Source organism: Phascolarctos cinereus, unplaced genomic scaffold (assembly GCF_003287225.1).
Source record: "Phascolarctos cinereus isolate Bilbo 61053 unplaced genomic scaffold, phaCin_HiC Scaffold_4;HRSCAF=312, whole genome shotgun sequence".
Lineage (NCBI taxonomy): Eukaryota > Metazoa > Chordata > Mammalia > Diprotodontia > Phascolarctidae > Phascolarctos > Phascolarctos cinereus.
In genome coordinates, this window is record NW_027555847.1 from 453,923,739 (window position 1) to 453,939,293 (window position 15,555).

Here is a 15,555-nt window from a genome sequence, read left to right on the forward strand (position 1 = left end):
AATATGCCATCAGAGGAATCACAACTACAGCTAAGATTAATGAAAGATGCTTAAAAAATTACAAGCACACAAACTGATTTGATTAAAAAATAATCTCACTGGTCGTCCTGTAATATTCTTCAACTTATCCGCATCTATTCTGTCAGATGGTTATGATTAAAAATAGGTCAATGAGAGGCTACTGATAGAAATCACATGCAAAACGCACACGCAATGAATTGTAGTAGAGATGTCCAGACAGTTTGAAATGAAAGAGCTTTTAATAAGTCTTAAAGAAAAGGGGAGGGAGAGAAGGGATGATGCTGGGGGTGGGGTCTGAAAAATTCTAGCGTCTTACCAGGATCGTGACTAGCTTTTTTGCCTTCAGTGCTGTCTTTCTCACTTGCGTCTTTATCATCCTCGGCAACCACAGGTGTAGGTTTAATGGCTGCTTCTGGCTCTTCACCTTGTTCTTCTGTTAAGAAAAGAAAGAAAAAAATGCCAATACCTCAGGGACCAATTGACATCATTCAAGAGCCAGAGTATTCTACCAAACAAGAGGGACACATTTAAAGGTTTTATGTTAATTTTGGATCATTTGTAAGAATTCATATTCAACCAAGAAGTTATAGCATTTCTTTAGTGAGGCCTTATGAAATTGCTAATGTGAATCCATATCTAAAGTAATTCATTTTGTATTCATTGATAGAAGTGATCTGTAATTTTTTTAAGCCCACAGAGAGGCAAATGAAACAAAACATGAAACATACATAACCTTATAATTTAAAGCCATATAAGGTAGGACCTTTAATCCTTCAGACATAACATTCTCTGACTGTAGTAGGAGAACCTTTGAAAGTCAAGTCTTTGAAAGTCAACAATTACAAACTGGCACAACCTAGGCATCCTTATCCCATAATGTGGGTATAATCCCCTTTCCCTTATCACCAGCAATATAAAAATGTCCCCCTGTATTTGATGATGGACAAAAACTGTTAGTTGTTCTGAAGAGTTGGGAATTCCCTTCTACAGGGGGAGCTCTTCTTCAAAAGGGAGGTAAAGTGGTACATTGCTTTAGAGAGAACGGCATCATCCACACCTCACTTATGTGTTCACACCAGCTAGATTACATGGAAATCTTCACAGTAACTCAACCCTATTTAATTATTCTGTAAATCTTAGCTATGCTGCTGCTGGTGGATTAATCTGTTTATGCAGTTAGCTTCTATGCTGGGGCTGTGTAGCACTAATCCGTGAAAGACCCACTGTTCTCTTTCATCCTGTGATCATTTGTCTCTCACTGTGCTGATGTCACATTTTAATGAATTTTTAGCAATCTGAGTAATGCCAGATAACCAGACTTGCAACTCCCCACAGCATGGCATGCTGTTTTCATTGCAGCACGAAAAATAAAAATCATATTTCCCCATTCAGGTAGGAATTACATAAATTAGGAGAAGAAGGTAAAATGGGATTTGAAGCACCAGGCTGCTCAATTTCATAAAATCTTTAATGACCATATAAATTAACCCTGGAAAGGCAAAAGGTCACAGACACACATTTGCATACACTCCTCTTATTTGCTTTTGATAAGCACAGCTTTTATGCAGAGAACATGATACAATTAACCCTTCAGTAACCATACAAAATGCCTGGCTACCGACATTTTAAGTGTCAAGCATTAACTGAAAATTACACACTGCATAAAATTTTCATTGCAAATGCTATAGTGATTGAAAGGGGAAATCGTGGCCCTCTCCACACCCCATGTTTTATTAATAACATTCTGACAACAGAATGAAATATCCTCTGTCACATGTAGCAGCTGAGCACAAAAAAATTGCTACTTAGTGCCTCACTTGCCAACCATGCCCTGCCCCTGAGTAAGCAGAACAACAATGGAGGAGGTCCCTGCAGCCTCCAGGAGCACATCTAAAAGTTACATGCAAAAAAAAAAAATCATTTAGTGAATTTTAAATTAAACAGTTTGTTCGTTACAGCTGCAAGCCCTTTTTTGAGAATATGCCACAGATCAAGTAATGGTGCATGTTTATGGTTCAGTCTGTATACACAAAAAGAGGTGTAGGCCCCAGTTTGGGTGGCCAAAAGGACCGCAGTCAGAGGTAAACAGCCCTAGTAGGCAATCGCATATACGGAAATTACCCATGAGAAGCGGGGGGGCTTCGAGGGAGAGGTGGGGAGGGAAACACTTCGCTGCTTTAGCCTGTTTTTCCCCCTCAGTGATGATTGCTAATCAAACACGGTAGGGTCCCTTTTCACAGCTGGAAGGGAGGCTGTATTTGTAAGGGTGGCAGGGGAGCACAGTTCGGGATGCTGTGTAGCTGTGATCATGACTGGATTGGGTTATGTTAATGCCAAGTGCACCCACGTGAGGCTCATATCCAGTGTCAGGCCCTAGGGCATAAGACAGCCTATGGCAATTACTTCTTGACTCATCCTCTGGAATGGACACGGGCCTTCTTTGGGTAGATTTACTGGACCTTTTCCCCAGGGGTGGAAAATAAAGTGTCAAAGGGCTACTGAGTGTCCTTATCTTAAGGGGACATAAAATTGTAAGGGCTATCACAGCACACATTAATAAAACATTGTGTGTCACCAGAAGAAAAAGAAAATTATGAAGCTACTAAAACAAAAAAGCTACAGTGTAATCTGGGTCTCATCAGGACATCTTTTTTTTCAGGGTGCTCTCCTGTTTTCCTGGTATGTGCTTTAAGTGTGAGAGAAATTCCCAGACATGTTCTCCTATACATCATCGTGGTGTCTGACCTCAGCCTGACCCTGGCAACAGTTTGAGAAATCTGAATGCGAACAAAGACTCTGTGTCAGCAGCAGGGAGAGATTGTGGGATAGACTTTCCCCATCAACTTAATCGCAAACAGCAGTTCTGAGGCCATAACTTTGCAGAACTCTTCCAAGCCACAAACACATAACCTTTGGAGGTGAAGTTGCCCCCCCACCACAACCCTCATCACCCCTTCTGTGATTTTTTCCCAGTCCTCTGGTACTTCCTTTGATGTAGCTAGGCAATTAGCTCTAAAGTTCAAGCAAGGCAGGCTTGTTTTATGGTTTGGAAGGTGAGAGCTGTTTATTGCAGGTAGGCTCTTTGGGGCCATAAAACAGGGCAAATTTTTAATCGTGCAAAAAAAATCGGACCAGCAACATACATCTCATAAAGACTATTATCATTGCATTGCAAAGATGAAACTCGGACTTTTGGGGCCCCTTGTACACACACATACATATATACTGATACATACACACATATATATTCATATATTCACATACATTCACACACATTTTCCCCCTGAACAACAAAAACCATATAAATATATATATAGCCAATAAACACCAAATATATAAATATGTTTTATATGTATAATTAAAATATATATGCTTTGCCCCTCAAAAAAGTATGATTAATTAAAATGTATTGATAAACTTATTAGTAAACACAAAAACATTTGGGAATGTTACCTATTTGCAAATTAGAAGTGGCTCACTTATATTCCTCTAGCCAACAAATACCAAAAAGAGAAAATCCCCTACCAAAGTAGCTCTTGTTTTTGCTAATAAATCTATCAATATATTTTTATTATACTTTTTTGAGGGGCAAGGCAGGATCTCATTTCATCTTTGCATCCTATGTCAAATACATAGTGAATGCTTACTGCTTCCGAAATTGAGTTGAATTAATAAGCATGCATAACATATGTACACAGAATTTGGGAATATACTTGAAATCCCTACATATGTCTCATTTTACAGTTTTATTTACAAAAACTATCAAAGGTATCTTTTTAAAAATACCAAACATATTCATATGCTATACCTAAATTAAAAAGTTATTAAGTTTCATTAATACTTCATCAATAAATGATGGACAATAGAAAAATCTTTAGGTTAAAATAGCAAAAACAAAATCTGAAGGTTTTTATAATGAGAGAAGTAAAAGAAAATCACTAAGTCAACAAAGCTTATGAAATTAAAATACAAAAAGTATTCTAATCTATAGTACACTCAACTTATTCATTGCTAACTTTAAAAGAAAAGTTTGGGCATGGCTTATTCAAGTTTTCTAATTTAAAACCAACGATGGATGAATAACTACTCTTCATTGCCTTGTAATTCATAGCCATTTATGCAAGCCAGGAGTGGTACTTTGGACTTTTTTTTCCTTTTCTTCCTGGGCATTTAGGCTGTCTTCCCTCTTTGATGATAAGCCTCGGATCTGAGCCTCAGCTGACTGTGACAGCTTGCCTCCTATTGCTCTAATATACAACTGGGTTTGGGCAGCATTAATCCCGAGTCTCCCAAGAAAAGCACTGTGAATTTTTTAAAGCCCATGGTGTGTACATTTGAAGAGGAAGCAGGGAACAGTAACTCATACCACTGAGGTCTTTTCTGAGGAAAATGGGAGAAAAGAGTTTTTACAGTTCTCCAAAAAAGGGATTAATTCAATATAAGTAAATTCTCTGATATCTAACATGGTTAGGAATGAATAGGTTGTTCTAGTTAATAGAGAGATACCTTTCTGCCATTGATGGATTATCAATACCAAAAACCTTTTTTTTTTAAATATATCACACTAAGATACTGAACTCCAAAGCAATCCTGGGCATCTTTTCAGGATTTGGCAATGTCCCAGGGTCATCATTATGAACTTCAGTTACCCATGAGAAAATTAGATAATGAATGTGAAAGTACTTTGTAGAACTGTCAAATGGTATGTGAAAGTTATTTGCTATAGTTTTATGCTTAAATGTAGGAGGTATAGAACAGTGGGTTGATGTATATTTTCCAGACGGCTTTTAAAGACAAATCTCTGGTATCAGCTCATTTACTTGTGTAAAAGTGTGGAAGGGCTGATTAGTGGAGATGTCTGGTTGATGGAATGTCAGATAATCCAGCTTTTTAGTCTAGTTCATTGTGCCAAGTGCAGTTTTCTTCCTACTCTGCCACCTACTTCCTTCTTAAACTTAAAAGTGAAACAGGATTACAAGGCACTATTAATATGTAAATCCAGGACCTATTTCCATTTAATTTTACCTTACACTGAAGTAACTCTTTGGTTAGGAGGGGAGATTATTTACAATTTTTTTGTTTTCAGACCTTTGAAGGAGGTTAAGAAACAATTTTGCAAGTAGACTCATCTAAGACTGAGAAGGTATAAGATGTCTACCCATGAGCAAAGAAACATTTTGGCAGATAGTACCATAACGTGATTCTAACTTTTGTTCCCTCTTGTTCAAACTGCTTCTTCCATATTGTTTTCTTGACAAAAGCCTTCTGGGTCCTTGTTAATGAGTCACTAACAATCAGGTTTTCCTAAGAAACCTCTGGATAGGCCTGCTTATATATAACACCCTCTCTAGTTCCGTATAGACAGGCACAAAGGGGAAAATAGCACTATGAATACTACACACCCTAATGCAAATGTTTAGATTAACTTCATATCCAAAATCTTTTAGGAAAGCCAGTCCTTGACTTTATATTCAGGACATGGCTTTATCCACAAAAATAATGGAATCATTTTAAGAGCTGGAAAGGATTGGGAAGATCATTTGTTTCTATCTTCTTACTTTATAAATGAAAAAATTAAGTATTTTGTCCAAAAAGTCATACAGCTAAGTAAATGGCATGATCAGGAAGGACAAGAACCTAGGTCCTCTGATTGCAAATCCATTGCTGTTATTGCTACAGCATGCTGCATTTCAAATGTACTTTTATAGTTACAAATTCCCTTTTTCTAATCATTTTCCATACCATATCATTATTATTCTCATTTTATAAATCTGAAAAATAAAACTATGTCAATATAGGAGAAACAAACATTGCTGAGGATGAATAAGCTTTCAGGTGATTTATTTGGCTACGCTATGGCAAAAATTACAAATAATTTGCTGACAATCATATCATAATCTGCAATATTGCCCAGCTAGCTATTATTTCTGAAATAAATCCAATTCAACTCAACAAACATTTATCAAGTCCCTACTATGTGCAAGGCATAGTGCTAGGCTTTGGGGATACAAGGACAGAAACAAAATGGCTTTTGCCTACAAGGAGTTTACAAATTACTGAGAATATAAAGCATGCACACAAGTAAATACTAAATAATTTTAAGAAGAAGAGAATGCTAATAATCCATCAAAATATATTTAGACACAGAGAAACTTTAAGTATATAAACATAATACCTAAAAAAGTAACTAATTTAATATTAAAAAAATTCAAACTGCTTAGGCAGCATGGTATAATAGATAGGACACAAGGAAGACTTTGGGTCAAAACCTGCCTCAGACATTTACTAGCTAAGTGATCTTGGGCAAGTCACTTGGCCTCTATTAGGAAGCTGGGCTCAATGGACTTGAAGGTCCTTTATAATTCTAAGTCTATGATCCTATGATCCTCTTTGTGTTTGATACAATTAGGCAAATTGTACTAAATTAGACAAAATTAGACAAATGATCTGGTTCAATGACACTTTTTTGACCATGCTCTATCTAGATCTGATAAATAGAGTTATTCAATGCAATGACTCAACAAAGAAAGGCAGTGGTGTATAATGGTGGTATGGCAGTATGGTGGATGTGTAGTGGGAAAAGAGACAGCCTTGGAGCCAGGTAGCTCTGAGTTCAAATCCTACCTCTGACACCTGTGTGACAGGGTGACAAGTAACTTAACCTCTCAATACTCTAAACACCATAAAGTATATGAACTTAAAGTCTAAAGACACTCAGTTGCAAAGAAGGTACTGATCTGCATTGTACTGGGAGTTTCTTCATCCAGGGCTCCCTTACATCAATAACAATCACAAGTCCAATCCCTAGCCAATTCAACACATTTTGGCTAATTCTCTGTGCTTAAGAAACAGAAACAGGGACACAATGATGATCCCCTACCTGTCCTTATGGAGCTGGCAATTTAGAAGGAACACTGATAACTGTAACATAAACGACAATATGCTAAATCTACAGCTAAGGCAGAAAATAGCATTTCATTATTTCTTTTAAAAAGATGTTACAGTCATATACTATGTATTTCATTTTAATTTTCATATATTCATATGAGTGATTTGATCAGTGCCAGGTAATACAATCATTACCTTTTAAAAAATTCTCATTTAATACAACTTGAAGCTATTCTGGAAGAACACCAGAAAAACAACCTCTGCTCCACCGCAAGGGTTGTACAAAACATGAACTGGCAAAAGGCAATGCATTACCTGCAGTTGGTCTCAAATGCTGCTCTGTTAGATCATCCTCACAGACTCGGGCTCCCAAAGATGCAGTTTCTGGAGAGGAAAGACATCACAGCACTAATCAATCATCGGCTTCATTTCCACATTTCCTCAAAAACCAATTCATGACCAAAAGTAGACTTGGTGTAGATGGTTAAAAGTAGAGAATCCCTACCACTGAATGCATGCCATTTTTCAAAGTGAGCCTGTCAAGCAATTATATCAGACTCTGTATGCTACACAACCTTTAGCCAGAGAAATAAATATATAGTTTGAGATAAATAAGGCCACAGATGAGGCTCACTCTGATCTTTAGGTTGGTTTTAAAAAAAATTTAGCGTTCCAGCTATAGAAAGGCCACAGCAGCTTATAGATCTCATATGTGGTTTTGGAAGGCACTGGTAATGTAACTGATTACAGGTTAGAGGGATGTGAGTTAAAATGAAATTGTCATAATTTACCCTTTTTCCATTTTGCCAAGAGCCCAATGGGCACTCAACACATGCTAGTTTATGTAAGAGATCAGAGTTGAGCACCAAGAGCTTGGGATGGAAACCTTCTTAAGAGGGGTGAGAGATCAAGGTCAAGGGTGAATGAAGTAACCAAAGAAGTCCAAGCATGAAGCCAGACTCTGAATTAGTAAATGAGGAGCTAGCCAAACCCAAATCATCCAAAAATGAGATTACAGATTGGAATGAGTGTCAAGCGAAGACAGGCATGCAGTATAGAGGAAAGTATTAGGACAACCCTGTCCAAATGCAAATTTCGACATTCTTTGCTTCTCCTCATAGGAAAAAGTGGCTATTTAACCTAATCACCACTTAAAGGTCTTCTAAATTCAAGCCTAGCTATATGTCTCATAGAGTTTTATTGAGTACTATGAAAATATGTTCTAATAAATTACTTTTGCATCTGAGGATTAGGGTAACTATGAAATAGTAAGTTAAAAGGTATATATATATATATATATATATATATATATATATATATATATATATATATATATAATTAAAGACCAAATGCTGGTTAATTAACACAGCATGGAAGGATGATTATGGTATTCTTGAATTATGTTTCTGTTTATATTTTTATTCCCAAAACTAATTGTTTATTTAATTAAGTTGTGCCTTGAGTTTAGGTCATTAGTACATAAAAGCTGTTTGTATTACATGAGTATTACATTTCAGAGTCAAGTCAGTATCATCAAATAGTTTCATGTGGTAATGATTCTGATCAAGGCTGAAGGCTTTAATTAAACAAGTAACTTCCAAAACAGGGGGTACACAAAGGCACATTCATTTAATTTACTAATTGTTCTTCCTGCTGTGAACATTAGCTTTTGGTCTTTAGTTGTAACACACACACACACACACACACACACACACACACACACACACCCTAAATCCAGTTTTAAGAAAGAGCAACAAATGAGCGTTAAATTAAAATAAATTCTCCCCCAAATATTTCTTTATTCCTAGCTTCTCATGCTTAATAATTTCATACTAATCATTGAATAAGGAAACATTAGTTTATTACTTTATAATATAATCTCTGGAATAATTGCTACATAATATCACAAAGAGGAGGAGCTATTCAATTCTAAGGACAGAACAAACGTGGTTAATAGGCAGTTAGAACCCAAGGTCACGATATCAGTGATTTATATTTAGTAGAAGTTGCCTAGTTCAACCCTTTTATTTCAGAGATGAGATAAAGTTAAGTGACTTGTCCAAGGTCACATAGACACTAAAAATCAGAGTCAGATTTTAACCCAGGTCCTGTGATTCTGAAATCAGTGCTCTTTCTAGCATACTATGTTTTGGAAGATAAGTAGGGAGACAGTACACCATAACAGGGCAGCTAGGTATGGCAATGGATAGAGTGCCAGGCCTGGAGTCAGGAAAACTCATCTATCTGAGTTCAAATCTAGCCTCAGACACTTACTAGCTGTGTGACCCTGGGCCAGTCATTTAACTGTGTTTGCTTCAGTTTCTTCATCTGTAAAATTAGCTGGAGATGGAAATGGCAAACCACTCCAGTAACTTTGCCCACAAAACCCCAAATGGGGTCATAAAGAGTTGAACATCACTGAACAACAACGCTATAGAGCCGAGCTGATCTGGATCAATGCAAATCTCCAGGCAGAGTTGGACTACATTCTAGGGTACTAAAAACTGACAAGTATGATCACTAAGATTCATTTAGTAGGTTCTAAAAGATACTGAAAAAAATAGAGATGTGCTCCAGGACCAAAAAATGTGATCCCAATTTTCAAAAAGAGAGAAGAAAATGGAGCTTCTTAACCATAGAGAGAGACCAGGCTTTGATTCCTGGAAAAATGCGAGAAATATCATTAAAGGACACCTAAAAAAGGAAACATTGATCACAAGTAACTTGAATGGCTTTATCAAGAGTAGCTCATGATATATACTCCCTTTCCTTATTTGACTAATTCTATTGTCTTCCCTCTATAATTTCCTATTCATCCAGTATACAGTTTGCTTTGTGTGTGTGTGTGCATGTGTGTGTGTGTGTGTGTGTGTGTGTGTGTGTGTGTGTGTGGCATATGTCCCCCATTAAATTTTAAGCTTCTTGAGGGCAAAGACTCTTTTGCCTCTTTTTTATATACGAAGGGCTTAGCACAGTGCCTGGCACATAGTAGGTGCTTAATAATAAATGTTTATCGGTTGATGGATGGACTGTTACTAGACACAGATCAGAATATTGTAGCTATACCTTATATAGGGTTTAGCAAATTATTTTACAATGTCAATATCTATCATATTATTTGTATAGATGTGCTATGTGGACTATCATTGTATAGTATCATTGTGCGGATTTGATACTAATTTGATAATGGCAGGGCCCCAAAAACAGCCATTAATTTTTCAAACTTAGCTCAGTCTCTAGTGGAGGGTCCCAAGGCTGGACTTGGGTGGTGCTGTTTTAATCTTAGGCCTGAGACAAGGGTGTGGTGGGTGTGCCCAGTAATATGTTAATGTAGTGGAGGTTGCCAGGGGTGGAAGTTGCTTTCCCAGTTTCTGGGGACGCTGGATTTCTGCAGTCCATGTTGCTAGTACTCTTTCCTCCTTCCTCTGCTTCCCGTTCATTTCCCCACAGCCGCAGTCCTCAATAGCTAGCATTTTTATAGTGCTTTAAGATTTGCAAAGCACTTAACATATGTCAATTCATTTGGTCCTCCCAACAACACTGTACAGTAGGTACCACTGTGACTGCTCAGGGTCCTGTGTTCTACCCACTGGGTTGACTAGCTAGAGGGCTGTTTTTGCTTGGTGGAGCCTAGCTTCTGTTGGAGTCAGATCTGTCGTCCTTTTTCCCATTCACAGCACCTCTTTTTGTTAAGCCCTAAGTACTCCAGATAGCTGCATCCAGGGTAAGGAAAAAGCAGAGATTTTTTTCCCCTTATTTCAACCCTGATTATTGCCCTCCCCCCATCCCAGGCTTAGCTCATAAAATGTGGCCCTGGGACTCTGGTTAATATGGTCAGGGAAGACAAATTTTAAAGGATGTCGCTATTTCTTTTATTGGTCTTTTATGGTAAAGTTCAGAGCAAGGGGAGAAGGGTCCAATTGGAAAGATTTTTTATTTTAGTCCACATGATAAGCCTAAAAAGATTGTTATTTTAAAATAGAGGGCTGTTTATGATTAAAAGCAACCCTCTGCCAGTTTTTACCCTTTAAAAGTAAAGTTTAGAAGTTAATTAAAAATAAGTTTCATTAAGTTTTAGTTTCTTTAGTTTGATGGAAAAAATGTCCTTTATGATTGAGTATTCAATAAACATTCACCTTAAAAAACATATCTGGGAGTGTACCCTAATTAAATATGCTATGCATACACAGATACAATGCTTATCAAATTTTCAGATGACATAAAATTAGAAGTGATATTTAAGGTGTCTGGTGATGGAATCTATTAAAAAAAGGCTTGGCAGATTAGATTATTGAGATGAGTCTAACAAGATGAGATTTAATAGAGATATATGTAAAGTTTTATATGAGTTTGGAAGCTGGAATCACAAATGCAAAGTGGGGGAGGCATGGATATATAGCATTAACCTGCAGAAAAAAAATCTAAGAGTTTTCAAGGACTGTGGGCTCATGAGTTGAGAGTGTGATATAAAGGTAAAAAGGAAAAGATGCAATTTAAGATGTATTAAGAGAGGGACAGTGTTTAGGATTATGGAAAAGGTGAGCAAAGTGTCATTGTGCTATGCCTTATCAGGCCATTTCTGAAGCATTAAGTTCACTTGTGGGCATCACATTTTAGTAAGGCCATTGATAAACTGTAGAATGACCTGAGGAGGGCCAGCGGGATGGTAAAGGGCTTTGAGATCATTTTGTTTTCGTTTTTGTTTGGTTGTTTTAATTGTACCATTTCCTTCTCCAGCTCATTTTACAGATGAGAAAACTAAGGCAAACAAGGTTAAGTGACTTGCCCAGGGTCATATAATATATATATAATAAATATATGAAGTCAAATTTGAACTCAAGTCTTTCTGATTCTGGGTCTGGCACTCTATTCACATTGTGCCACTTAGCTGCCCATTCCTCTGAATTAGAGTTCTGCTAAAATTAGTTCTGGTTGCCTTGGTGGATAGCGGCTTTCCCCTCCTTCCAGGTCTTTGGGCAAAAGCTGGTTAAGGACCTCTTGTCGGGTTTGTTGTAGAATGGTTTTTGAAGTCCTTTCAAACTCAGATTCTACAACTCTACAATCCAGTTTATTATTACTCATGAAGCCCACCCTACCCTGCAAAGCTATCACTCCACCCCAACCCCCACCCCAATAGAGCAAATGCTCAATCAGCAAATCCAAGTGCCATCCAGTGTTACTTTTCAATTTGAACAACATTAGTCTTTTGGCTAAGAGTGTAGTTGTTATTAAGAGCTACTTTGTCCACAAATAGTGGTGAGGGGACAAACAAGAGTAACTGCTTCTCAGTAATATAGTCTTATCAATTATTTAAGCAAATATCTTTAAATGTTTCTACTTAAAACACAAAAGATTTCTATTTACATCTTTTTATTTACATGATTAACACCCTACCAATACTTCAAAAAAGGGCACAAATCTTTCATATAATAATAACAATCCTAACTCTTGTATAGGTCTTACTGTGTCCAAGGCATTGGGCTAAGTTCTTCACAATTGTTATCTCATTTGAACCTCTCAACAAGTATGGGAAGTAGAGTATGGGAGTAATATGCTATTATTATCCTCATTTTACAGATGAGGAAACTAAGGCAGATTGAGATTAAATGACTTGCCCAGGAACACACAGCTAGTAAATGTCTGAGGCTAGATTTGAATTCAGGTCTTCCTCACCTCAGGCACTCTGATACCTTGCTGCCCCAATTAATTCAGTACCCATATTATGATCTAAAGCAGTGCCCTCATATTAAAAGTTTATGTTTATTTTATGGTGATGTCATTTACCTATTTGTGATGCAATTATCTAAATTTTTGTTTTTCCTCACAAAGACGTTGATCTGATTATAGTTATATACAAAAGTTATATACAAAAGGACAGAGATATAGAATGTACCATAGGGAATTGCAAATAGCTTCATGAGGCTTTGGGATTTTAAAATCTTGTTCTTAGCATGTCATGACTACAGATTCATAGATCCAGAGTTCACAAAAAAATTTACTTTAAGATTACCATTATTTTATATGAATAAATTTTGCTTGATTTCCCTGACACTAATCTTTATTGCAAAAAATTATTGTATTTATGCTAAAGACTTTTTAAAAAAGCTGATTTTGGGAGGAGAAATTAGGAACCTGAGATTTCATCAGTGCAGAGGAATTCTTGGGATGAAAATGTATCTGTAACTTAGAGTCTTATGTTGTTGCTTCAGGAAAAGTTAAATGATTTTTTCAAGGTCACATAGCTGGTATGTTTCAGAGGGTGGACTTGAACCCACGTCTTCCTGACTTCAATGAAAGACTTCTTGTCTATGACACCAAGCTGCCTTTTTCCTTGCACTTTTAAATTTCTCTAGTCTCTCCCCACAATACATCCACCACAAAAAAGTCACTTTATATATCACAGAATTCTGGACAATTTTCCTACCATTGAAAAAAATAAAACAAAACACTAATTTGAAAGGTCCCAAGTGGATTTGAACACATTCCTAGGGATTCTGAAATGTCTGTTAATCTCCAAGAAATAGAGGGAAAGGCCTGTGGTTCCATCCCCAAGCTAACATTGACTGTTTCTTCTTATGTGGGACACAATTCTCATAAATCTAACAATGTAGAAACACAATGCAAAGTTTTAAGAGGATTTTTCCTTTTGCCTATACTTAGATAGAAAGTTCTAAGTTCTCAAGAGGTCTAATTTTAACAGTATTTGAGGGGTCACTTGAGACTTTCCTGGGCACATAATGATGTTTGATTAGGAAAGGAAATAGCATAGCTGTATAGCAAGAAAGGAGACACGGCAGCCATGGTGGCCCTTGGGCGAATTGGTAGCCAAAAATATCAAAAGATCTATATTGACATATGCCAAGATTAAATTTTTTTTAAATTTATGAAATAAACAAGCATATCCATAATATAGTAGAATAATAAAAAGATGATCTCACATGAAACTGCAAATCTATTATATGCAACTTGCTATTCCTTTTAAATATATAATAAAGTTATCATGGAAATTATTTTCCTTTTTTTTTTACCACCTTGGTTTCTTCTCAGAGTACATGAAACTATATTGATAATCTATTTAATTTTGACACTCATTTGTACATTTTATGAGTTTAAAGAGGTGAGAAATTCCTGTTTTAGAGTACTGTATAATGAATACTAGGGATTCAATTACATTTTAGAGTTCAAGAACACTGGTAAATAGAAGTATATGAGTATATGTAACATGAGTATATGAATAAACATTTATTAAGTGCTTACTATGTGCAAAGCACTGAGCTAAGTGCTGGGGACACAAATGGAAAAGGAAAATAGTTCTGGCCCTCACGGAGTTCACATTCTAATGAGGGAGACAACACATAAAATAGGTTTCAGCTACAAGTCAGTTAGAATGGCCTAGAGGTCCTTAAGGCCTAAGGGCAAAGCAAACGGTAGCCCATCTTTGATATTATATCCATTAATAAAACCACATCTATTGGACCCTTCAACAGTGCCAAGGATTTTAGTGGTGAGAAAGGGGAATATGCAAAAATACAGATAGGTAAGGGAAAAAGATGGGCAGCTAGGTACAGTGGTTAGGGTTCCTGGCTGGAATCAGGAAGACTCATTTTTCTGAGTTCAAATCTGGCCTCAGACACTTCCTAGCAGTGTGATCCTGGGCAAATCACTTCACCCTGTTTGCCTCAGTTTTCTCATCTGTAAAATGAGCTGGAGAAGGAAATGGCAAACCACTCTACTATCTTTGCCAAGAAAACCCTAAATGGGGTCACAAAGTGTCAGACACAACTGAAAATGACTGAACAACAACAATAACAACATGATATAGAATTCAAAATCAGAGGACACAGATTGAGTCCCAGACTTTCTAAAAGTCAGGCAAAAGTCTCTGCGTCTCAGGCTCCTCTTCTGAGACTTGGAGATAACACGTTCCCTACGGAACTCCCGGAGTTGTAATGTTTAACTGAGACAGAATGGAAAAGCACGGAAAAAATCCTTTTGTTGTGACCCCATTTAGGGTTTTGTTGGTCAAAGATACCAGAATAGTTTTGCAATTTCCTTCTCCAGCTCATTTTACAGATGATGAAACTCAGGCAAACAGGGTTAAGTGACTTGCCCAGGGTCACATAGCTAGTAAATGTTTGAGGTCAGATTTGAATTCAGGAAGATGAGTCTTCCTAAATTCAGGCCTGGCACTCTATCCACTGTGCCATCTAGATACTATAAAGAATAAATTAAAATAATATTATATTATGATTGGAGGAAATTACTTAAGGTTTTATTTTTTTCCCCTGGTTTGACAAACATTTTTCGGGTTCCATGTATATGTTATGATAGAATAACAGCTTTTTAAGCTGCAAATAATATAAAAAAGACAAAGACAGAAAATAATAATTGAACTTCCAAGAACACATTGCATATCATCTTAATGAATGATTCACAATCAAGTGGACAGTACATTGAAAACTATAACTCTATCAACTATGAAACACCGACTCAGACTAATGGTTTCAGAAAGACATGTAACAGTCTTTTGCTTTATTCTTCCTTTAAAATTGTAGCTGTAGATCTAAATATTTGAAGAAAGTCCCTTTTCAGTAATCATAAACACTGATTAAGCTATGCACATTTGGGTACTGAATGTATCGCTTA

At 36.7% G+C, this 15,555-nt stretch overlaps 1 protein-coding gene across 1 annotated transcript in view; it reads right to left on the reverse strand.

Moving 5' to 3' along the window:
- The window catches only part of ZFHX4 (zinc finger homeobox 4), a 227,282-nt gene that overhangs the window by 25,408 nt on the left and 186,319 nt on the right, over nucleotides 1-15,555 (reverse strand). Inside the window, 2 exon segments of the mRNA XM_020973940.1 lie at nucleotides 338-454; nucleotides 7,225-7,293. Of these exon segments, the coding sequence (XP_020829599.1) occupies nucleotides 338-454; nucleotides 7,225-7,293 (186 nt within the window).